Source organism: Ylistrum balloti, unplaced genomic scaffold, assembly GCF_031769215.1.
Source record: "Ylistrum balloti isolate Yb309-2 unplaced genomic scaffold, AGI_CSIRO_Ybal_v1 Utg370066, whole genome shotgun sequence".
Classification (NCBI taxonomy): domain Eukaryota; kingdom Metazoa; phylum Mollusca; class Bivalvia; order Pectinida; family Pectinidae; genus Ylistrum; species Ylistrum balloti.
In genome coordinates, this window is record NW_026782111.1 from 1,650,590 (window position 1) to 1,678,365 (window position 27,776).

Sequence of the window (27,776 nt, forward strand, 5' to 3'; positions counted from 1 at the left end):
ACAGCAACAACAACAACAACAACAACAGCAACAACAACAACAGCAGCAGCAACAACAACAACAACAAAATCAGCAGACAACAGACAGCCACCAGATTAATAATACAGTGAGTAGTTCTGACTCCTCTGGAGATGTGAAATCATCTGCGTCCAAATCAAGACTGTTTCATTGGCCAAGTAAAAAGCGGTTGTCAAAATCGCAAAGCAATGTGTCTTCAAAGGATAGCCAGGATATCAACACTGGAAGTTTGGACAAAGCTGATTCAAAATCTTCAGTAACATCATCAGAAAATGATATTGACATTCTGGCTTTTCAAAGAGAGCTTATAAACCTTCCAACGTTTGTAATGGACACACCAGCAACAGACGTATCTCCTATGTTCTCAAGATGTAGTTCTGTGCCAGAAAATTTAGCATCAAGAATGAGTAACAATGATTCTACTACTCCAGAAATGTCTACATATGGTTCAGACCATCTTCATTTTGTGCAAAGACGAGGGAAAGGCGAAGATTTTGGTTCCGATCAAGCTTTAAGTAATTTGCCTAAATCACCGTCAAAGGTTACCATAACAACCACTGACTTTACCCAGCCACCGCACCAGTGTGTGGGAGCTTTAACCTTGACACTTCCTACTCAGTCGTCCATTGATGATGTCGAGGAAAATATTGCCAATATCACTGTGCGCTTTGAAGCTCCCGCATCACCCATTTCTAGTTCAAGTCAGAGCCCACAAGCATTTGATTTTCCTTATCCCTTTGAACATTTGAAACTCACGGCAAATCATGTTTTGATAAATGAAAAGTCATCAGCAAATCAGGTTGTACCAACTACATCTAATTTTCTCATTCCTTCACCAACATCTGCTGCATCACCAACAGTTACCACCGCTTCTACTGCATCACCATGGTCACCGTCATGTATGTCACAATCATCTATTACAACCAACCTTCCACATTCGGAAATTCCAGGGGCCCACCGAGGGGTATTACGGGTAGTAGAGACTTGGATACGAGTATGTAGCAATGACCTTGACTGCAGTAGCCTCATTGTGCATGAGATGCGTGACTTTCTCAGGAAAATGTCTGTTCTCGGACATGAATATAAAGCCTGGTGCCAGAAAATTGGAGGATTACTCCATTTAGAGGCGAGTATAAATTCACGAAAAAGAGTATCACTGATTAGTCTCCAAGATCTCTGGTAACTAATCTGATCTATCATTGAGCAGCTCAGAAAATGTATACGTATGTCATTTTGATGGTGGGGCCATTTTTTAGGAAAGTCGTTGAAAGAATGTAGATATTCAACGTTGATATATATAGGGTATGTATTTTCCATTGAAGTCATAAAAACGCTTAAAAATTTATATATTTTTGTATTCAAGGAATCAATTTTTTGAAATTTTGGTTTATTTAAATTCCCTCCTCAAAATTTAAACAAAAGGGACCCCTTCAAATTAATAACATACACAGTATTGTTTATATGTACACTGATTGTCTAAAGTATCTGATAATTAATTTCTAGGAAAAAAACGTGATGAAACAAAGATCTCTGAATGCTGATGACCCAGATAATGTGAATGCCCAATACAAAAAGGTAAGATTTTTTTATTAAATCTTTAGATTCATGATTTGTTTGAAGAATCAGGATATTTTATTGTTGTAAGAGGTTAATAAGAGGAAGGGAGATAACTCTGTCAGTTTTGAAGACTGACAAAAAAAACAAGGTCTATACCCATGGAGGATCATGAAAAACTTTGTATTTTTATGCTCCCCAATCCCATTGTTATCAGCAATGACTTCGTTTTTTTTTCCATAAATTTCAAACTGTTACATGATCTTTGGATCAATGTGGCTTCATTGATAGTGGAACCCTCTTTATAAAGGACACCTAGCTATAGTGGTACCCTCTTTATAAAGGACACCTAGCTATAGTGGTACCCTCTTTATAAAGGACACTTTACTATAGTGGTGTCCACTATATAAAGGACACCTAGCTATAGTGGTACCCTCTTTATAAAGGACACCTAGCTATAGTGGTACCCTCTTTATAAAGGACACTTTACTATAGTGGTGTCCACTATATAAAGGACACCTAGCTATAGTGGTACCCTCTTTATAAAGGACACCTAGCTATAGTGGTACCCTCTTTATAAAGGACACTTTACTATAGTGGTGTCCACTATATAAAGGACACCTAGCTATAGTGGTACCCTCTGTATAAAGAACACATACCTATAGTGGTACCCTCTGTATAAAGGAGACATACCTATAGTGGTACCCTCTGTATAAAGGAGACATACCTAAAGTGGTGCCCTCTATATAAAGGACACTTTACTAAAGTGGTATCCACTATATAAAGGACACCTAGCAATAGTGGTACCCTCTGTATAAAGGACACCTAGCTATAGTGGTACCCTCTTTATAAAGGACACTTTACTATAGTGGTGTCCACTATATAAAGGACACCTAGCTATAGTGGTACCCTCTGTATAAAGGACACCTAGCTATAGTGGTACCCTCTTTATAAAGGAGACATACCTATAGTGGTACCCTCTGTATAAAGGAGACATACCTAAAGTGGTGCCCTCTATATAAAGGACACTTTACTACAGTGGTATCCACTATATAAAGGACACCTAGCTATAGTGGTACCCTCTGTATAAAGGACACCTAGCTATAGTGGTACCCTCTTTATAAAGGAGACATACCTATAGTGGTACCCTCTGTATAAAGGAGACATACCTAAAGTGATGCCCTCTATATAAAGGACACTTTACTAAAGTGGTATCCACTATATAAAGGACACCTAGTAATAGTGGTACCCTCTGTATAAAGGACACCTAGCTATAGTGATACCCTCTGTATAAAGGACACCTACCTTTAGTGGTACCCACTTTATAAAGGACTCTTTACTATAGTGGTATCCCCTATATTAAGGACACCTAGCTATAGTGGTACCTTCTGTATAAAGGACACCTACCTTTAGTGGTACCCTCTGTATAAAGGACACACACCTATAGTGGTGCCCTATGTATAAAGGACACCTAGCTATAGTGGTACCCTCTGTATAAAGGACACTTAGCTATAGTGGTACCCTCTGTATAAAGGACACCTACCTTTAGTGGTACCCTTTGTATAAAGGACACCTAGCTATAGTGGTACCCACTGTATAAAGGACACCTAGCTAGAGTGGTACCCTCTGTTTAAAGGACACCTAGCTATAGTGGTGCCCTCTATATAAAGGACACCTAGCTATAGTGGTACCCTCTATATAAAGGACACCTAGCTATAGTGGTGCCCTCTGTATAAAGGACACCTAGCTATAGTGGTGTCCTCTGTATAAAGGACACCTAGCTATAGTGGTGCCCTCTGTATAAAGGACACCTAGCTATAGTTGTACCCACTGTATAAAGAACACATATACCATCACCTTTCTTTGTTTTATTTGAAATCAATTAGTGTTTTATTCCACACTGTAGTATAATTATTTACTTTTGTAAAAGTTTTCTGACAATTATATAGACACCTGTATATCATACAAAGATCATTGTAAAATGTAAGAAAAATCTTTCCTTAAGAGTTCATTAAAAGATTTTTAAGAGCAGTTAGTCTCTGATGAGGAAGATCAGTTAAAAACCCCTTTCTGTTTAAACGTAGATATGTACTACAATAATTGATGTTGAATTTTCACAGTTTGCTGTGTTTGTTCATGAATAGTCAGGATTATTAGGCAGGATCACCTAGTTATGGTTACCTCACTGAACAACATATTGGAGGCCCATCACAGGTCATTAAGAGCAAGTGTTGTGAAGTGCCTTGTCCATTGACACAATCACAACAGCAGACTGGTCAGCTTTCTGAAAAAACAAAAACTACCATAGTTAGGATGCAATAACTTATCATACATCTCGGGTGTTCCCTCAAGGTTGTGTAGGCCATAACACTCTTCCTCTTGAACGATCAGGGTCCAAGTGTACCATATATGTGGGACACAATATATCATGTACGTATATGTGTATAAATTGTTGTAATTCAGATCAAACATTCATTGTAGGTAATCCAAAAAGTACACAAACATTCACCTCTGTTCAGTGCATAAGTTATTATAGGAATTTGTAGTAGCAAAACGATACTGTATATATCTGGCAGAACAGTCCCAGGATTGTTCATAAGGCAGGCACCTGCGTAAATAAATTTGTGTTCATAAACAAAAATACAACCAATTGTCTTATAATAAACCCACCCCTTGATTGTTGTATAATTTGGATGTGTTGGCCCTTGTAGGACAAATGTGGTATAATTTTCAATAGATCTGCGGTGTGTGTGGCAGTGTTCATTCCAATCCTTAGAGGTTGCATATTTAAATCCCCATGAAGATAGTGCGGAAGGTTTTGAATAATCTCAGACAGGAAATGGAATATTTTTATGGCAAATATAGGATTAAGTAAAGATTGTTTATAGGTCTTGACAAAATTGGCCTCATTAGGGAAGTGGGCTTTTTATACAGATTGAAAAATGTTTCAAATATGCCTGTAATTTTAGTGATGGTCTGTAGAACTGAGTGCTATAAAGTGAAGGTTTACAAAATAAAAAAAACATTATATGTATTTGAAAAGTTTGGCACTGCTATATTGGAAATAAATTTGAAGTGTTGTAGGATAAGCCAAATTTTTTTTTTATATACTTAGAAATATGAGATAAAAATTTAGAAAACTTCATTTTTATCATGCTCAGCAAAAGACAACATTCAGAATATTCCAAACATATTTTATTTTTGTTACTTTTTGTATATTTCTTATACAATAAGCCAGACATTGGCCAAAATATTACTCAAAGTCATGAGGATAGGTTATTAGAGCAATTCTACCTCTACTTATTGAATACAGAACCATGTTTTTCACACAATAAACCCAGGGATTAACCAATATATTACTTATTACTAAAAGTTATGTGTTATTGGGAATATAACATTGGTTCATAATTTTATTGTACAGCACTATGTATATCAGCAGCCATGTGCTAATTGGCATATATATCTGATTTGTAGGAAGGAGATTTTAACATAAGCTTGAATGTATTATACAGGGATATTTATAGTGACAGTAGTACAATGTATTATACAGGGATATTTATAGTGATGAGTACAATGTATTATACAGGGATATTTATAGTGATGAGTACAATGTATTATACAGGGATATTTATAGTGATGAGACAATGTATTATACAGGGATATTTATAGTGATGAGTACAATGTATTATACAGGGATATTTATAGTGATGAGTACAATGTATTATACAGGGATATTTATAGTGATGAGTACAATGTATTATACAGGGATATTTATAGTGATGAGTACAATGTATTATACATGGATATTTATAGTGCTGAGTACAATGTATTATACAGGGATATTTATAGTGATGAGTACAATGTATTATACAGGGATATTTATAGTGATGAGTACAATGTGTTATACAGGGATATTTATAGTGATGAGACAATGTGTTATACAGGGATATTTATAGTGATGAGTACAATGTATTATACATGGATATTTATAGTGATGAGTACAATGTATTATACAGGGATATTTATAGTGATGAGTACAATGTATAATACATGGATATTTATAGTGATGAGTACAATGTATTATACAGGGATATTTATAGTGATGAGTACAATGTATTATACAGGGATATTTATAGTGATGAGTACAATGTATTATACAGGGATATTTATAGTGATGAGTACAATGTATTATACATGGATATTTATAGTGATGAGTACAATGTATTATACAGGGATATTTATAGTGATGAGTACAATGTATTATACAGGGATATTTATAGTGATGAGACAATGTGTTATACAGGGATATTTATAGTGATGAGACAATGTATTATACAGGGATATTTATAGTGATGAGTACAATGTATTATACAGGGATATTTATAGTGATGAGTACAATGTATTATACAGGGATATTTATAGTGATGTGTACAATGTATTATACAGGGATATTTATAGTGATGAGTACAATGTATTATACAGGGATATTTATAGTGATGAGTACAATGTATTATACAGGGATATTTATAGTGATGAGTACAATGTATTATACATGGATATTTATAGTGATGAGTACAATGTATTATACAGGGATATTTATAGTGATGAGTACAATGTATTATACAGGGATATTTATAGTGATGAGACAATGTATTATACAGGGATATTTATAGTGATGAGTACAATGTATTATACAGGGATATTTATAGTGATGAGACAATGTATTATACAGGGATATTTATAGTGATGAGTACAATGTATTATACAGGGATATTTATAGTGATGAGTACAATGTATTATACAGGGATATTTATAGTGATGAGTACAATGTATTATACAGGGATATTTATAGTGATGAGTACAATGTATTATACAGGGATATTTATAGTGATGAGTACAATGTATTATACAGGGATATTTATAGTGATGAGTACAATGTATTATACAGGGTGTTTAAAGTGATGAGAACAATGTATTATACCGGGATATTTATAGTGATGAGTACAATGTATTATACAGGGATATTTATAGTGATGAGACAATGTATTATACAGGGATATTTATAGTGGTGAGTACAATGTATTATACAGGGATATTTATAGTGATGAGTACAATGTATTATACAGGGTGTTTAAAGTGATGAGTACAATGTATTATACCGGGATATTTATAGTGATAAGTACAATGTAATATACAGGGGTTTTTATAGTGATGAGTACAATGTATTATACAGGGATATTTATAGTGATGAGTACAATGTATTATACAGGGATATTTATAGTGATGAGTACAAGGCATATAGTTGCTGCATTGTCCATCTGTCAGTCCTGCTGTCTGTCTGTCCATCGTAATTTTCTCTGGAGCATAACACAATAGCTACAAGAGGTACAGGGAAACTTTATAGGTAGATAGATCACAGCAAGGAGAAGTGCAGTGCACAAGAACTGACGCTCTCTTTTGCTTGATTTATTAGTTATTGCCCTTTGTTGTTTTTCATACTTAAATTTTGTCCAGAGCATACCCTAAACTGTAACAGGTATCAACATGAAACTTCATAGGTAGATAGATCTCAATGAGTAGGAGGCCGGTGCACAAGGATCTTAATTCTCACTATGCTCTTTGTTATTTTTCATACTTAAATTTTATCCCAATCAGGGAGTATAACTGGTCTCTGACGGCCCTTGTACAGGGATGTTTATAGTGGCAAGTACAATGTATCACACAGGGGTGTTTATAGTGGCATTTACAATACTATAGACCACACTGCTGTAGACTAATTGTTGATATATAGCTCTCAAGCTGAAGAAGATATTACATGCATATATACATACAGGATATGGGAGAGGCCACATTTCAGGATGGACACTTGTCAAGGAGCAGAATCCTTATGTCATGGCTATCTTTGAGATGTTATTTTTCTACAAAGTTTTGCCAGATGTTAGAAGCGAACAAATTCTTAGATAACAAATTGATTCATTCTAGTACTGGTACATGTAATTTCTTCCATTCGGCTACTATGCTGGTGAACATCATGTTTGCACTATCAAGCATGTAGCTTTTATCTGTGTGTATAGGATTGTTTCAATAATGTTTTTTCTTATTGATGAGAATTATATGTTAGATGGTGGATATTTCCTGATCAAACAAAATGATTTTACAACATACCAAGATTATTATGTAATTATGTACAATATACTGGCTGTTAGCTAATTCCTTTGAGCAAATGATTTAGGTTCCTCATGTTCTTTATTTACGGTGAGTAACTGATTATCCGAACAACTTATGATGTTATTTTATTTTCATATACCAAGTGGTAGCTGTTTACTGTACAAATTAAGGATGGAGAAAGCGAGGCAGAACTTTTATGCTGAAAACCTTGAAACTTCAATGAATACTTAATTTAGGAAAGAATTATGAAAGTATAACATTTTTGATGAATAAATTGCCTTGGGCTTGTTTTATTTCTATGTTACAATTCCTCAGGTTATAAGTAGTACCTGTTACTGTTTTTTACCTGACAACAAGCCTTCCTGTCCAGTAATAAGCCTATGTATGCGTAATTATTGGTGTTCTGTGAGAATACCTCAGTGTGTTATTTCTTTGTTTTCTGATAAGCCCATTAACTGTGACAAAGTAAATAGCACCGTATTTATCTGGTAATAAACGTTGACTGTTTAAACGAAACCACATATATAGCAGTATTACCATGGTAACAACAACTTTTCAATTGCCCTGTAACAAGCCGACCCCCTGACTTTGATTAAAATGATATGTCTTGTCTCTCTGGGGTCCTGTCATTAACCCACCCATTGACTTTGAGTAAAAAGATATGTCTTGTATCTCTGGGATCCTGTAATAAGCCCATCCCTGGAATATGACAAGAAATCTATGTCTTTTCTCTCGGGGTCCTGTAATAAGCCCACCCCTGATCCAGCACACTCCCTCTATAAAATTTTTTTAATCAAAGATCATTATTTGAAAGAATAAAAAACTAAAATTTGATCATCACACTATATATAGGTCTGCTGAATATAGCACTTGAAGCAACAAAAGGAACACCCAGCTAAGGACATTATTTATTAGCATTTGTCATATTATTATACCTTATATCTAATTTAATTTCTTCAGGATTAATCCCACAATACACCAGAGGTTATATTTTCAGTTACAATATGCATCCCCCCTAACCTAAAATCCTACATCTGTTCCTGTTAACTATGATATAGTCAGTAACTTGTGTACATACATATAGGGTAGGGTTATTACTGGACTGTTAATTAGGTCTGGTCATTTTACCCTGATAGTAATATATCTCTTTGTATGGACTTGGATTGATATGGTGTAAGAAACACTTTAAGTGATCAGCAAGATGGCCTGATCAGTGTGCTACGTGTTCATTTGTATAGGGAAGCTGGATAAACATTTAACACAGAAATACCAGGCTTATATAGAGGTTGTCAGAGGTGATGGTGGTGGGGAGATTGGTGATGGTAGGGGGAGATGTTACTGGTGGTGGTGGTGGGGAAGTCTAGTGGTGTGGGTAAGGAGATGGTGGAAGAGAGGTGATGGCGGTGGGGAGATAGGTGATAGTGGGTGGGAGGTAGGTGATGGTGGGAGGGGGGGGGAGATGTTACAGGTGGTGGTGGGGAAGTCTAGTGGTGTGGTAAGGAGATGGTGGAAGAGAGGTGATGGCGGTGGGGAGATAGGTGATGGTGGGTGGGAGGTAGGTGATGGTGGGAGGGGGGGGGGAAGATGTTACTGGTGGTGGTGGGGAAGTCTAGTGGTGTGGTGAAGGAGATGGTGGAAGAGAGGTGATGGTGGTGGGGAGGTAGGTGATGCTGGGGAGGAGGTAGGTGATGGTAGGGGGAGATGTTACTGGTGGTGGTGGGGAAGTCTAGTGGTGTGGTGAAGGAGTTGGTGGAAGAGAGGTGATGGTGGTGGGGAGGTAGGTGATGCTGGGGAGGAGGTAGGTGATTTTGGGAGGGGGGGGGGGAGATGTTACAGGTGGTGGTGGGGAAGTCTAGTGGTGTGGTGAAGGAGATGGTGGAAGAGAGGTGATGGTGGTGGGGAGGTAGGTGATGCTGGGGAGGAGGTAGGTGATGGTAGGGGGAGATGTTACTGGTGGTGGTGGGGAAGTCTAGTGGTGTGGTGAAGGAGATGGTGGAAGAGAGGTGATGGTGGTGGGGAGGTAGGTGATGCTGGGGAGGAGGTAGGTGATGGTAGGGGGAGATGTTACTGGTGGTGGTGGGGAAGTCTAGTGGTGTGGTGAAGGAGATGGTGGAAGAGAGGTGATGGTGGTGGGGAGGTAGGTGATGCAGGGGAGGAGGTAGGTGATGGTGGGTGGGAGGTAGGTGATGGTGGGAGTGGGGAGGTAGGTGATGCTGGGGAGGAGGTAGGTGATGGTAGGGGGAGATGTTACTGGTGGTGGTGGGGAAGTCTAGTGGTGTGGTGAAGGAGATGGTGGGAGAGAGGTGATGGTGGTGGGGAGGTAGGTGATGCTGGGGAGGAGGTAGGTGATGGTAGGGGGAGATGTTACTGGTGGTGGTGGGGAAGTCTAGTGGTGTGGTGAAGGAGATGGTGGAAGAGAGGTGATGGTGGTGGGGAGGTAGGTGATGCTGGGGAGGAGGTAGGTGATGGTAGGGGGAGATGTTACTGGTGGTGGTAGTGTAGGAGGTGATGGTGGTGGGGAGGTAGGTGATGCTGGGGAGGAGGTAGGTGATGGTAGGGGGAGATGTTACTGGTGGTGGTGGGGAAGTCTAGTGGTGTGGTGAAGGAGATGGTGGAAGAGAGGTGATGGTGGTGGGGAGGTAGGTGATGCTGGGGAGGAGGTAGGTGATGGTAGGGGGAGATGTTACTGGTGGTGGTAGTGTAGGAGGTGATGGTGGTGGGGAGGTAGGTGATGCTGGGGAGGAAGTAGGTGATGGTAGGGGGAGATGTTACTGGTGGTAGTGTAGGAGGTGATGGTGGTTGAGTGGAGTTTCAGAATGGGAGAAAATTGGGAAGAAGTTTATTGAGCATAAATGTCAAGTTAGTGTAGGAATAAGATTTAACAGATTGTGACAAATGGTTATATCAATAGAATGGAGAGAAAGGAGAATGAGTGAGGAAGAGGACTGAATGATGGAATAATATACTATAGGAGAGATATTGAAAAAAGGGAAAGAGAAAGGAAAAATGAGGAATGATATAAAGAAAAAATGAACTTATAGAATTGAGAAATGAGAGAAAGGAAGCTTTTAGATTATGAGAGGGAGCCATTGATAGATAGAAAAAAAACGGAAGAATAAACATTCTGAAAGTGAGGAGGAAATGATAGGAAATGGAAGAATGACTGGTCATGACATTTCTCTAGGATCTGCCATATCTAACATATGGCAGGTCTCTACTCTCCCTTAACACACTATACACACCCTGTCAGGTAGTTATGTGAGAAATGAGGAATTCTGTTTGTATGTGCATGGAAAAAAACACCATTGTATCTCTATAGCAGGTGTGTGTGTATGGTTGGACGACTTTTTGCTCTTTGACATGAATAGTTTTCCTTTTTTTTCTCCGAAAGTATTTAGAGATGATGTGAAAGTCTTTGATACACATCTGCAAAGCCTGTACTTATTTAATAAATAATGTTATGGATATCTTATATATAAGTGTATATAGAATCTGACAATTGAGTTTCCATGGGATTTGTAAGATACGGCTAAGTGTGATTAATTTTTTGTGAGAATTTGGCAAGTTGAATTGGAAAATTGCAGAGAATTCCATAAGTCATGTATCAATTTGAAATGATTTTAGATATGATGGATTTTTCAAGCAAATATTATAAAAAGAGAATTTTCCTCTTCAAATTTGAAGTCAGTTTGGCTCTATTTTGAGGTTTCCATAGTTGCATCACAATGAAATCTGTTATATCATACACAAAAAATGCAAAAAATATTACAAGGATACAATTACATGTTTTCACTGAATATGAAAGCAAGGATATGATAAAACAAGTTATGACTGTCAAAAAATATTTATATTTTTTTGAACGCTGTCCTTTGTTAGGAAGAAGTGATATCCTGTTTATATCGTCTTCAACAACATCAATTCTCTAAGAGTAACAAACTTCAGAAATTAAAGCAGTTGTTTTGGTGTTAAAAGTAAGATAACTTAGATATCTGGAAATGGTTTGGACACATGTGATAACTTGGATATCTGGAAATGGTTTGGACACATGTGATAACTTGGATGTCTGGAAATGGTTTGGACACATGTGATAACTTGGATGTCTGGAAATGGTTTGGACACATGTGATAACTTGGATGTCTGGAAATGGTTTGGACACATGTGATAACTTGGATGTCTGGAAATGGTTTGGACACATGTGATAACTTGGATATCTGGAAATGGTTTGGACACATGTGATAACTTGGATGTCTGGAAATGGTTTGAACACAAGACATAACTTAGATATTTGGAAATCGTTTGGTACACAAGGGATAAATATCTGGAATTATTTTGTTTTAAAACATAACTTTGATTTGTTTTGTAAAATCAGATGTCTAGTTTTGATTGAACTCAAAAAATCTAGATTTCTAACAACACTGGTTTAAACCTGGATAGTTTGACAACCAAGCTTCGGTGCGAGCTATTCAGTTTTAGTATGTTAAATCGTACTTGTGTTTGCATTAATTGTTATCATTACAAGGAATTTGATTTTGTGTCGAGAATCCCCCAGATATTTCGTTACCATAGAGACTGTTAAAGTGAGATATTAGATTACCTGTTAGGGAATCCCTTATCCTTGACCTCAACAGATACAACTGACCCTTAATTACCAGGCCTGACCTTTGACCTTTCCAATAGAGACTGTAATTAGCTGAAAACATTGTGTAGGTGTGTAATGTTTACTTTCTAAACGAGAGAACAGCTGAGCGGAGCCTTACATACATAGAGATGTCTGGTAACGTCTAAGACAGGTGGAATTCTTTGACTCAAAAGGACTTTGAACGATTCCTAATGGATTTAAACATCTATCAGTAGAAGAGGAGTTGGTAGTTTAGGGAAAGTTTTGTGAAACCGGTATTATATAAGCAAATATCTAAACACTGATGAATCAATTTAATCCTGTATAGACATATAGATTTATGTATTTTTAAATTCAAATTTAAAGTTTTTGAAAATTTAATTCAATTCAATCTTAATCAAGTTCAGATATGTAGTGCATTGTCCCTGTCAATTAATGTAAAACTAATTATGAAAAATATATGCAGGTTTTCTCGTGTCAATATGAAAATTTGAAATTCCACTGTAAAAGTATAAGAATAAAAGTCAGACTTTTTAAGTATTTTTCTCAAATCTTGTATAATTTGGTAATTTTCATTTTCATTGGTTGAGAAATTTAGATACATTTTCATTTGTTTTTTGTTTTCATAGTGTCGTAACAAATGTATGATTTCTTAAAATTGAAAATTTTGAATGAATTTTGAAAAATATGTCAAATTTATATTTATAAGAAAATCAGGTATTAGAAATGCTGTATGAAAATTGTATATCATATATTTAAAGATAATTGATTGTTTGGAAAAATGAAATTTTGAGATATCTTCAAGTGCACATTTTATTTTTTGATCTTCAATCAATTTTCCGTTGATAAAGAACATGGAATATCTTCATATATTAGTTTTCCTGAATGGTCTAATGGAAAAAAATAATTAGAAAGACTGTTGATGAATGTATAGATTTATTTCACATAAACCTCCACAAATACCTGCTGATAAAAAATGGATCAAAGTACACTACAGGATTATTAAACATCTGTGTACAGAGATAGATAAAGGCAAATCAAGCATCTTATTAACTAAGAATGAGGAAATGTTTCCATCATGTTTATGTAAATTACAAAGGCATGCTGCAACTTTACGAGAATGTGTTTACATGTAAAAGTGCTCATCCTTTAGCTTGAATGAAATCAGCTGCCGATTATTATCAGGTTTGAACATCACGGCAGGTCTTTACAAACTCATGAAGGATCCAGATTCAGATGACCTTTCCAGAGTACATGTGGCACATATATACAACACTGTTGGGAAAAGCCAACACATAACTTGCTACATTTCTTTTGTGGTTGTGTGTGTTTTTTCACAGTCCATTGTGGTTGTGATTTTTCGAGGAATACACAGGATAAATAATTCATTTGAAACAGAAATATTGTAAGTTCTGTTCAGTTTCGTGGAAAACAGTCTGAAGTTGTAATTTGGATGTTGTTATTTAAACTGGAATTTTTCGCAAAGACAGGAAGGACACATCTGACATTTCAAAAAGGAGATATATCATCAGAATGATAATGAAGAGCAACATCTATTGACATGAAAACAAAAATAGAAACCTAAGTAATTACTCTCAATATTCATTTTTTCAGAACGGTATAATATTGAAAAAATGGAAAAATGTGAAAAACTTTTTGTTTTTCAAATTTAAAGTGCATTTACAACATTTTTCACAGACATGATGTGAAAATAATTTACCTTTCTAAATCCACAAATTATTTGAATAAACAAGATTAAGCCATGGAATAGAAAAAAATACATAAATAAAATAATATGATTTTAAATCACAAACTTCAAGACACTTGAATAATGAGTGATAAAACTTCAGGTAGTCTCAGTTGAAAAAAAAAATTACATAACACAAGAGAGATGTGTATGTGTTTTATATCCTTAATTGCCAAAGGGAAGATGACAAACTCTCATGTGACTCTGATGCTGTGAGATCGTGCTTATACAAAAAACTGTGGACCATAGTTTTAACCTTAATCACTCTGAATACTTCATTGGACTGTGTGCATTACCAGTGTAAACTTTTTGTAGTATTCACTTCAAATTTTGTCTGTTCTGCCAAATTTTGTTATCCATATTTTGATATACTGTTTCATTGGCGTGAATATTTTTGGATTTATATGCTTCAGATTGTAGAGTTCTGCTTTCTGTGTGTTATGAACAACGTAAAATTTGACTTTAAATTCATTGAATAATTGGAAATACTTTAAGAAATGTTCAAAAGAAAAAGAGGACAGTGTCAAAAGGAACAATGACATTTCTTAAAGGGAGATAACCCAACTCTTCAGAAGTTAAAATCAAACTTTTTTAGGTGACAGTTAATGGAAAAGTGATCACTTTGTACTTTGGTTCTTTGGCAGAAAGAAACGTGTGGAAAAAAACTAAAAAAAACAACATAAGTTTTAAGGAATAGTGATATACTTGATAACATGAATGTGAAATAAAAAAAAGTAAGCGAGGTCCTTTTCACCAAAGAGGTAAAAAAAGAAATTTAAATGGATGTCTTTGCAAATTAGATTAAAAATGATGGAAGAAAGTGCAACTGATGGGCAGATGAAATTTACCAGTACAGAGGGAAGATATGCTGTACTAGAAACACAAGTCATTCAAACTGTGCCGTTTAAACAGCATTATACATCTATAGAGGAGGGAAATGAATATTGTGGCCAGTTTTGTATCGGGAAAAATTTTCCTTCATTGGAATCCCCGAAAATTGAATATTTCATGTCAAAGTATGAAATCGCCACATGGAAATGTAAATACAAGGGAATTTATAATCATCATGATTACAAAACAACATTTACAGGTACTTGTAAAATTCCATGCTTTTGTGGAAATACAAATGGTAGTTCCACAGTATACAAGTACAATTTGAGGCATTCAGCACAATTCGGAGTACAGTTTAAGGTCATGAAGAAAGTGAGATTAAAAAGATTTTGGGATATTGTGGAATGTTTTTATAAAAACCTTTCAACAGAACCAGTGAATTATCCATTCAAGGGAGGTAGTTTAAAGGGAGACAATCACACATCAGATGAGGAACTTAATTTGACTTCTATTCGTGAAAGGATTAAGTATCCAGGCTTCAATGTTGATATAGTGCTGCATCGTCTAGTCCAAGTAAGTTTCTGAATGTCCCTTGTCTTTAACAGTATCTATACAGAAATTTATCAGTAATGGTCTTAGAATCATTATTGATGTAAATAACTTGTTCCTATTTTGTGTCATTTGTGGTTTTAATGATGGTGTATAATATATGATTTGTGAACTTGTTTTGAGGTTGATATGTGGTTTCCTTAACCTGTATCAGTAAAAGATATTGACCAATACACATGTAAATGGAGATTGATAATATTCCTTTCAGGTTCGAGCATATGTTCTTCTCACTGAAAAACAGAAATATGAAAAAAATTAGGGAGCTGGTATATCCTTATTGTAATCTTATACATTTTCTCTGAAATCTTTGTTGAAAATAAAATCAAATATTTATCAAGTGAGGACATCTGTTTGTCTGGAGAAAATTCCAAATGAAAATAATTTCATTCAGCTATCGTCATTGTGACATCACAATTATAGTTACAGTCAGGGCTGCATATAGTACTCAAACTCTATGAGTCCATTCACCTGACATCACAACATCAGGTGAATTACGAGCTGAGATGCCATACTGGTCAGCTCATTTATCAACCTAGGGTCTTTTGTGTTTCTGAGCAGCTGACTGGTCATGCACCATCCTGTGCTATTGTGGTTATGTCCTCAGGCAAGAAATTTAATTCTGTTGCTTATATAAGCATGCAACTGCAGGCCTCCTGCATGATGTTCACTGAAGTAACCACCAGGTTGTCAGCAAAGAGAATCTGACTCACAATGCAATGAGAGGAGAGATCATTGTTATTCTAGTATAGTTTTGCCCCCTCCCCCTCCCCCCTCCCCCACTTCCCCCAACCCTCTTCCATCCCTGCCATTAATGCATGCCTTATCCAATCCCATTGTGATACTTCCTATCTGTAAAAGTTCTTCACTACGTCTCATGATAAACAAGAAAACTGCTCTCGACAATAAACACTGACGGAAGAAATGCCTAGACCTGTAACCAAGTATGATAAAATCAGACATGTGTTGAAGAATATGACATCAATTTCATAAGAGAGAGCATGTTTAAGAGAGTGTTTGATGTTCTGTTGTCATTCAAATATTTCTGTATGGCTATCAGGAGTTGAAAGCTGTGATGTTATAGCAGTAGAAGTGGCCACACTGCTGTAAAGGTGGCGGTCAGGTATTTATATTGACCACTTGACCAATGATATGTTAGATATTTATGGTATGTATGATAAACAGACCCAGCCTCTTTTAACTGAAGTCTTGAGTAATTTCTATCCACCTTAGTAAACTGCTTTCTGCTATGTACATTGGATTTTATTTGGCCGTTCCCCTTTTGAACCACCTGTTACAAATTACTGATAATCATGACTGGGTTTTATTGCATCTTCAAAATCCAAGGGTTTTACTCTCTAAATACCTTATATCTAATCTGACATCATCAAAATATGTCAGGTAGGTTTGAAGACTCTGTACCTTAAGACAGAAATTGATGGTTTAGAAACAGTATATTGGAATGTCTGTGACTAATTTATATACAGATGTAACAACTTGTGAGATAAAATAAGTGTAGAATTGGCTACCTTTGATTTCGTTGTATTCCTTATGTTTATGGTTAGATATTTTACTTTCTAAACCTATCAGTCCCTGATTATGATATATATATATATATACAAAGAGAATACATGGCAACTGTCTTAACATTTATCCTGCAGCTGGCACAGTCATTGTCGGAATACACCTGCCCTACATATTTTTGCTGTATACCGTAGTGACAGTGTTTTTTTTACAACAAATAAAATTGCTTATTTAAACAGTAACATATATTTTTAAATGAAACATTTAAGTAAATCAGAAAGTAATTTTGCCAAATTAATGCATGTGTTGAAACATAGTGGCAGTGTTTTCTGTCACCGGCAGATACAGCAAAAGTATATGCGGCGAGTGAATTCTGACAATAACAGTGCCAGTTTTGAGGAAAGTAAACGTAGATATATTTAATATATACAATAGAAAGATATAGTAAGGGACTCAATTAAAAAAACCTGGACTTGAATATTTATTAACATATAAAACTTAACGGGACTTTTCACAATTACAATGGTTCGTAAAGTTTGATCTGGCCTATTGAGTTATAATACTCACAAGTTTTTGGTTTTCAAATTTTCATAACATGTTACTGATTGAAGAGGAGGAAGGCGTGTCATTCACAAAGTATTTACATCACTTTTTGCTTTATTTTTTTCTGTTTTTTTTCCTAGGTTTAAGAACTACTATTCCACAAACCACAAACTGCAGATTTTTCATCTGAGGTTAAATTTAAAATCTGGTATCATAGGTCACTGAGATCTACAATAACAGGATATCTGTGTGTGAAAATATTGAGCAATTCAGTACATAAAGTAAAAGCCAAATTGGAGGATAAGTTGTGACATATAACAAACAATCTGAGGTCAGTCATTTGGCCAGTAACTTCAAGCAAGTTGATAGATAATGTCATTAAATGGTGATTTACACAGGACCTGTAGGCCTCTTGTTTAAAACACAAATCAACATATCTTTTATTTCAGTTAAAGTAGTTGGCAGTACTAATGATTTTTTAAAAAGAAAAAGCAGTGCCTATAGTGTTATGTGGGAAACAAATATCTATTTGTTTTAAACAAAATTGTCACTCTGGTCTCTTTGTGTTGAAGAGACCTAATTTACACCTCTTAATGTCGAACTAGAGTACATATATTTAAGAGGACTAAGTTGACAATGTAAGCTAACCAGACCTTTTATGATGTAGATGATGTGTTTATATAGGGTGCTCTGAGTGATCTCTTGACCACTATCTTTGGTCAGAGTGGCTGATGGTCAACATTTCTCTATTGAACAAAGGAGATAAGGTCACCACTTCATATTCTTGTAATCCTGGTTACACACAGTACTGGGTTTTGTTTATTTACTTTGTTTGTCACACCTGTGAATAGCCAGGGTCATTATTTTAAGGCAGGGTGTCCTTATAGTAGGTGGTGGCTACCTTACTGAACAACATATGGGTGGCCCATCACATGCTATTTAGAGCAATAAGGGTTAAGAGTTTTGTCTTCCTCAGCTTTTTGTAATTATGCAAACCACTGTGGGTAGGCAGTGTTACACCAAACACCTTGGATCTTCACCTTTCATGTAGGACATTATGTAATTTTTTATACAGGAAAATTAAATATTTCAAAGTCAGAAATTTTGTTATTGATGACGAGTACCATGTGATACACACCTGTTACTATACAGAAGAAAGCATTGTATTGTATTTTACCTGTGATTCAGTTTGGGAGACGTGCATTCAAACCAATAGATTTCAATTCTTAAACAAAACCGTTTTTAAGGACTCAAAATCTGAAACCTGTAAAGTTTAAATTTGTTATATAAAGAAGAAAATTATCAGATATGAACTTCAGTGTGTATGTAAATTTTATATGTGCATGATGTACAGGAATTATTCTGTAAACAAGTTTGCGTGTCATGATGACGTCATAATCAGAATAAGGTTAGTTACGACAGGTCCTGCTTCCACGTGCTTGATAAATAGGTTCCGACAGCGATGTCACTAGTAATAAGAAGCTCTATTGTCCCATGGGACAAAAAGGACAGATCCATCAGTGTCGTGGATGAAACCATCAATAATTTCGATAATATCACTTCTCCCCTGTTATAAGACCTCAAAAAATATTACTCACACAAATTGACACATTTTTTTTTTATTATTTTTTACCGTAACTTTCATGAAAAACAACATATAATAAATAATGCTATCTAACATTATATAGCACAGGACAAAAGAAAATGGGCACCCTCTCTTTATTAAGTTATTTTGCTAACTTATTCTAACATTCATCCACTAGCAAATATTTTGTGTAACCATTTAAAATATAAAATTCTTTTATCTAAGTCTGCAAAGTATTATTCTAAAAGTTTCAAATTCAAGTTCATAATTAAAGAAAAAAAATCAGGGCCAACATTTACAAAAACACTGCTTTTTTTTAATTGATCTTTTCCTTAATATAAAGATTGAAATGATTTTTACAACATATCTTTGATTTTTTAGGGAGTTACCTCCCTTCAAAATCAGTTAGCGGTGTGATTATCAAAAAGGTATAACAATAAATAATCTAATCTGTAGTGTATAATGCTTTCACTTTAATCAGTAATATATAAATGATTTTGGATAATTTAAATCATTTATAGAAAAATTGACAGAGTATTTTGTTTGAATCTCTTAATGAATAAAGATAGGAAGCATATAGCCTTAACGAAAAATAAACTAAAATTTTATTAAAAAGTAATACTATTTTCTTTTTGCTATTTTTTCTTCTAAAAGTTATGAAATTTATCCCTGGACGGAACTAAATTCAAGAATTTCAAGGGCCTTATCTAAAGATCATCAGTCGGAGTTAACTCGGTTATCAGATGAATTGTTTTTAAAGTCGTTGGTAGGCTTACACTTCTGCCTTTAATAGGTATACAAAATAAATCTCTCTCACCGTCACCTTGATATTAACCTCCCGCGATAGGGTTTGTTTACTTTGTTCCGATAACGAAACATAGCTTTTTCTCTACAACTCCAGACCATTTACGGTACCTGGTGTGTTAATATCATTTCACAGTGATTTCACGGGCAATGATAGCTAGGACCAAAAGCAAATACAAGCTCAACTGGACAGACAAGCAGGTTCATTGGCTAGCTTGGGACCGTCCTACAGATTGGGATTTTTACACGTAACTAGAAGGGAATGTGAAATTGATCACTGCAATCAATATCACACTAGACAAGTCCAGGATGTTTTCTACGTTACAGAAAGCTCAGTTTCTTTCTTCTTTTGGACTGAGTGTATGGAAATTTATTTTCCTGATTGGATTAAAAGGAATTCTTATGTGTTCATTTTTCAGATTGGGACCGTTTCAGCAGAAATTTTTGAGTTTATGAACAAACTAACTAAATGAACAAAATATGAACTCATTTCATAGGCTGTAAAAATATTTCAAATATTGTGATATACAAGTTGTGATCATTCCAATGATTTTATTTGGAGTCAGACTTTTTTTCACATTGACAGCATATCAAAGGAATATGGATTATTAAAACAATCAATCATTTATAATATCATAAAAAATACATCTACTTATAAAGATTAAGAAAATATCTCAGTCAGATTATAATATGGATTGAAGAATTTATGTCATTAATTATTTGAGCATCTCTTTGAATTGGATCTATAAAGAGGTCATGAAAATGTTTGATTCTCTTGAGGAGTTTGCATTGTGCACAAATTATGATCCTTTAAGTGGCTGTAAACCAACGAGAAGTGTTCGCTCCTTAATTGTGGACATTGTTTCTGTGTGGTGAGTTTTGTACGGCCATATGGTCGAGCGACTTGAGCACTTCTGCAGCTGAAGTAACGTATATTTATAACAAGGGTTATTGGTGTTCACCTGAAGACTACTCAAGGCTCTAACTTAAGTGGTGAAAACACTGATTCTATAATACAGTAATCATCAGTGGTATAAAAAAAAGACAAAAATGTTTTAAGAAAGGAATTAATTCGAGTTTGGAACATTTCTTAAGGAAAAGGGTCAGATTTTGAGATTTTAAGGAGTTGTGATCTTGGAATAATGATCCACAATTTGTGCTGTGTGGTTTATAAAGAAGAGGATATCAGTGAAAAAAACTTCAATATGAAAATATGAATTGTTCCTGGGATTAGAGACAAACAAAAATATGTTCATGATGAAGTTAATAATATATATTTTCTTTAAAATTGCATGATTTTTTTTTTTATATATGACTTCCATGTGCAGACCCATGAATGTACACATGGAGGGCAAACTTTTTATCATGGAATTCTGAATATATTTAAAGTGTAATTATATTCATTTGATATTTGTGAGGACTTTCACTCGAAAATTATTTGCACCTCTTGTAAACAACAAGGATCACCAAAATTGTGTTTTATTGACAATAATGAGTGGATATTTTCTTAGTGTGATTGATCCTACCATCTCTGTGAGTGAAAACAATACTGGGATAGAATTCAGTGCGATTGATCCAACCATCTCTGTGGGTGAACACAATACTGGAATAGAATTCAGCAGAAATGTATTTCATTTCGATGTTTGAACACACAAAATTTACAAAGTGTTCTCATAAGCCTTTACGATGAAAAATGAAAAATAGCAATGTTCTGAAATCAATTGCATCCTTTGGAATATAAATGTGCAATTACGCAAAGAGGGAGAAACCAGAACAGGTTTGAAATACATGAACCATGTGTAAGGAATTGGAATGTACCAAATGAAGAACATATTTCTTATGTATTATTAGACGCACACTGTATGCATGTACTGACAGAGCTGGTGAATACTGTTATTTTGTTTGTGCCAAATACTATACCTGTGATCCGTTTCTCTTCTGCAAATTGTGCCAGGATAATCCCACGCTTGTCTTTAAACAATACTGCGTAACAGCCAATGTATTAATGGACTCGGCCTTGTCGAGGCTATATACAATACATGCAGGATGTTAACGCTACAGGTGTGAAACTTAACCAGTTGGGACATTTGACTTTGACGATTTCATGTAATAAGTGTAGAAAAGTTGGAAGTTAATTTGCATCCTAACTTCATTAACTGACCCCTTGACCTCTTCTTAAGTGTAAAATCAATATATTTCCATGGAAACTCAAATTATTTACAGCTATATGCTTCCTTGGTCATGCTACGGATCATTAAGACGATTGAGATGGAATTTGCCAACATGGATTTTAGGTTCCGCTTGAATAGTATTAGACTGTCTATTGTCATCTTCCAGCTTTATTTCAAATGTACTACAATGTAACATTTTTTAAAAGCTTGTATCCAGCATTAGTGGATTCAAATCAATGTGAAATTATATGATTGCTTGAAATTCCAATTTAGGATTTTTCTTAATACAGTGTCTTGACTCAGGGACCAGAGTAATTGACTGCATTTTGTTACATCTTTCTTCTGAAATAGAAACCGATTTGAATGAATGGATTTATTCCTGCCCCTGTGCAGGATCATAATCAGGCAACATGAGTGGTTTCAGGAAAAAACCCCAGTATACACAAATCATTAATTACATGGATTGTGTTTCAAAGAAAAATCTCCATAATTTAAGTACGTAGACAAGCTCATATAAAAGTCATTTACATGAGGCAGCGTGTTGGTCTTTACCTTTATTGGAGATTTAAAGTTTCAAGATTTACTTGGCAGGCTAGAGGATAATCTGTATCACTACCGAAGGTGCAATCAAGATTTCACAGGTAAATATCAAGCAGAAATTGATACACAGGTTGGAGAATTACTCAACAGAACAGTCGACCTACCGGAAGACATATTTATAACCATGATTCCGCACCATGATTTACAGTTCAGTTGGAACTCGTTAACTTTTGTTCAGTGAAAAATATTCATACATTTGGATTTTAAGCAAGCAGACTTCTTCGTTGGTATGTGTAACAAATGGGGAAAAACAAAAGACATAATTGAACTACCAGGATAAGTGTGGAGTGGAAATCATATTTCCACAGTTGAGAGATTTCCAGTGTGATTATTAACTTATTTTATTATTTGAATATCGGGAATGTTTCCACGTTTGGTTGAAATTTTGGAGTATTTGTGTATATTTTTAAAGGATTTCAATACATTTCATTTTAAATGAACAAAATATGATGGTATCTCACAGGAGTTTTAAGGTCACTTAATTTTAGACACAAAGGGCAGTGTGATGTCCTGTGTAATGGACACTAATGGCGAGATGCACTCGTTCTAGTAGTCGCACATTTGAGGATGGTCAGTCTGAGGAGGTACTGGTCAGTTTAAACTCTGGTAGATTGGTCAAGTCTGACCAGTGTCCATGTAACACCATGAAAATGGTCAAGGAAGACATTCCAAAGGTTTGTTGCCTTCCTTACTTATTATGATATATAACATACGACAACATGGAGTGTTTGTATGTTGTATGATGTCTTTTTTCACTATATACAGGTTTACTTTTTCAATTATTACACCATATTTGATGATTGTTAAATATGATGTAATATTCCATTTTTATTATTATTCATCATTATTATTTGTTCAAACTTTATTGATATCAAATAAAAAGTTTAATAAAAAAATTTTTTTTAAATCTGACTTTGAATGACATTGAAATGGAAAGTCAATTATTGGTAATATGTATTCAATAGCCATTTTTATTACCTTAACCAGAAGGGTCTATAAATTAGATCTTTTTACCTCATTGCATGTCAACAACCGTATATCACCTTAAAAATGTCAGTCCAATGTTGTATTTAATGGTTAGTACATGTATACCATATTCTGTGGTAAGACCTTAATGCTGGCTGTCTACAGATAATGTTTCTGCTTAAAATAGGGATGGGCTTATTGGAGCAAAATTTGTTAACAATGCTACTGGACTGCAATAATTTTGTTTAATATAAAAGTGGTCTTTAATATCGCTATCAGACTGCCAGTTTCAGTATCTACATAATTAATGTATCTGTGGTATTTAAGTCATCATAAGATTCCTCTCCTTTGTAATTTGTCGAGAAATAACAGGATTTCAAGATAGAGCCGTTATTCAAACGCCACGGATGACACTTTAATGTACATAATTTTGTCCTTGGCTGTTTCTCACTGTATACTGCAAAATCATTAATTTTTGTGGAGGTTTCATTTTCACTGAATTCATAATCATGCTAAATCCACAACTTTATATATCCACAAGATGATAAACAGATTAAAGTCAATAGGATTATAGTATAAGTTGACTCTGTGAAGATTAATCAGTGAAATCAGTTGCAAACAAAAGTGTTATTATTTGAAAAATCATGAAAAATATATGATTTTACAGTATATACTCAGATGTACTATTGTTTAACATCTGTTTGATTAACTAGTGTACAATTCATACCTCTCAAATGTACACATTCCAATCAATATAAATAACTGATATATTAGTATAAAGCAGACAGCTCCTAATGGGAGTTGAAATGTTTCTGTATATCATTAAACTAGGTATCTAAATGGCAGGCAATCTTGACTTGACAAGGTAATTTGACATTTACTAACCAGTAATATCAGTGTTATCACTTCATTCTAATGATCATGATAGTAACATAGTTATTACATTGGTGGTAGCTTACACGCAGGTGGTAGATATAGACAGGTGGGTATTGTGGACAGGTGGAAAGTGTAGACAGGTGGTAGATATAGACAGGTGGGTATTGTGGACAGGTGGAAAGTGTAGACAGGTGGTAGATATAGACAGGTGGAAAGTGTAGACAGGTGGTAGATATAGACAGGTGGTAGTTATAGACAGGTGGTAGTTATAGACATGTGGTAGATATAGACAGGTGGGAATTGTGGACAGGTGGAAAGTGTAGACCGGTGGTAGATATAGACAGGTGGGTATTGTGGACAGGTGGAAAGTGTAGACAGGTGGTAGATATAGACAGGTGGAAAGTGTAGACAGGTGGTAGATATAGACAGGTGGTAGTTATAGACAGGTGGTAGTTATAGACATGTGGTAGATATAGACAGGTGGGAATTGTGGACAGGTGGAAAGTGTAGACAGGTGGTAGATATAGACAGGTGGGAATAGTGGACAGGTGGAAAGTGAGACAGGTGGTAGATATAGACAGGTGGTAGATTTAGACAGGTGGTAGCTTATACACAGGTGGTAGTTATAGACAGGTGGTAGATATAGACAGATGGGAAGTGGAGATAGGTGGTAGATATAGACAGGTGGTAGTTATAGACAGGTGGTAGTTATAGACAGGTGGGAGATATAGACAGGTGGTAGATATAGACAGGTGGTAGTTATAGACAGGTGGTAGATATAGACAGGTGGTAGTTATAGACAGGTGGGAGATATAGACAGGTGGTAGATATAGACAGGTGGTAGTTATAGACAGGTGGTAGATATAGACAGGTGGTAGTTATAGACTGGTGGTAGTTATAGACAGGTGGTAGTTGTAAACAGGTGATAGCTTTAGACATGTGATAACTATAGACAGGGAGTAGTTAAAGACAAGTAGTAGATATAGACAGGGAGTAGTTATAAACAAGTAGTAGATATAGACAGGGAGTAGTTATAAACAAGTAGTAGATATAGACAGGTAGTAGTTTTAGATGGAGGTAGTTTTAGATGGGAGGTAGTTTTAGATGGAGGTAGTTTTAGATGGAGATAGTTTTAGATGGAGGTAGTTTTAGATGGGAGGTAGTTTTAGATGGAGGTAGTTTTAGATGGGAGGTAGTTTTAGATGGGAGGTAGTTTTAGATGGAGGTAGTTTTAGATGGGAGGTAGTTTTAGATGGAGGTAGTTTTAGATGGGAGGTAGTTTTAGATGGGAGGTAGTTTTAGATGAGTAGTAGATATACACCGGAGGTAGTTATGGACAGATGGTAGATATAAATGGGTAGGGTTAGGCAGGTTGTACATGATAATTGTTGATGGGTGATCCTGTTTCTCTAGACATTTTGACATTTATATAAGTCACATAAATATGTCAATTGAAAAAAATAGACTTGTTATATAACTCAGTGTAGTTATATATGGTATGCTGAACTATTACATACTGATAACTACTTAACCAGCCGTCACTACAGCCACTTGTGACGGTGGGTGGTACCACTATATTTAAAGCAATTTTGTCACCTCAGGCTAAGTACTCTTATGCACTTTGTCATTTACACTTACAGTAGAAAAGGTATGACCTATCTGGAGGTCAAGGTCACAGGAAGTTAGGCGACTGAAGAGGTCAAGGGTCAATATGTTTGAAGTTCAGCACTGAAGAGTTTTTTTTTTGATAGCCTGAAGCTGGTGTTGAAAGTATTGTGCACTATGTATTACAGGGGTTACATGGGATGTAAATTAATTTGTCCTCTGTTATATCTAAAGAAAAGAGAGAAATGTACACTGTATTTGTTTATGCATAAAGAAATCGAAAGGAGACTGGTGTTTACATACATACATATTTATTACAAATACATAGATTACACTTCTTTATTAAGTGAATGCAGTTACAGAAGATATGGGTGGGCTTATTACCAGACACATGTGTATTGCCTGATACATTACAAACACTAAGTCCATATTGAATCTGAGAGTAATTTGTTTGTGTTGACACCTGGGCTCGTATTCAAGAAACCATTCTCATGCTCAAGCATAGATTTTCTGCTCAAGCAAGCTTTTTAATAATTTACCTAAATCATATAAAATAATACAAATGTCAAATTTAAACCTTGAATAGAGCTTTGACTTGAAGTCCTTTCAAAATTATTGAAAGGTCTTTGATCTTTTGCAAAATCATCCTTCTTTATCAATTTTTAAGGCTTGAGCACAAAATTCATCAATGAATACGCGCCCTGATCATAAAGTGTTTGAACTTAAAGGCTTGAGATTATCAAGATGAGAATTTTTCCATGTCTGCAATCTCCTTACAGACTGGTTGTGTCCTTATATGCTAGATCTGTAGGTAACACCTTGCTGGAATGAAAAACCAAATATTTTGGTATTCTATTGGTATGTTAAATTTGATGTGGTTAATTGAGTTTCCGTGTCCGTGTGATGCTTAAATGATTATTTCATCATCTCTTAGATGTGTATTTGATGACACCGATGATTTGCTTTGTGTCAGAAGCTTTGAGCTTTTTATCATCTTCAAACATGCTGGGCTCTGACTGGATTAAATTTCTGCATCAGGGATTTCTCAGACATTGATGTGTTTGACAAGTTATTGTACTTATGTTGGACAATGTGAGTTAAGGCTTGCTGACTTGAAATGAGTTACAGTGTAAAAAGGATTGGGTCGGTGTGGCTTGTATATAGTATGATATACAGTCTCTGACACTGTTAAGTTGGTTAAGCTTTGTGCCGGGGATTGAGAGGGATATGTTTCCTTGTTCTTTTACAATCATAATTATAAATTCAAGGGTTCATCCCTGCACCTTAAATGCCCTCTTCTCACATTCTCAAAAATGTTGTTCAGAAATAATATTTTCATTAAATTACAATTAGACAGGTATAATACAGTTATAAACAGATGTCATACTGGTAAGTCAGGTGTCATAAAGTTATAGTCAGGTGTCATACTGTTAAGTCAGGTGTCATACTGTTGCAGAAAGACATCATACAGTTATGGAAAGGTATAATACTGTTAAGGACAGGTGTCATACTGTTAAGTCAGGTGTCATACTGTTAAGTTAGGTGTCATACAGTTATAGG

At 35.2% G+C, this 27,776-nt stretch overlaps 1 protein-coding gene across 1 annotated transcript in view; it reads left to right on the forward strand.

Annotated features, from left to right (window-relative positions):
• LOC132549598 (uncharacterized) overlaps positions 1 to 27,776 on the forward strand; it is a 151,066-nt gene that overhangs the window by 89,496 nt on the left and 33,794 nt on the right. Inside the window, exons 8-9 of the mRNA XM_060213539.1 lie at positions 47 to 1,144; positions 1,522 to 1,593. Coding sequence (XP_060069522.1) covers positions 47 to 1,144; positions 1,522 to 1,593 — 1,170 coding nt within the window. The remainder of the gene's footprint in view (positions 1 to 46; positions 1,145 to 1,521; positions 1,594 to 27,776) is intronic.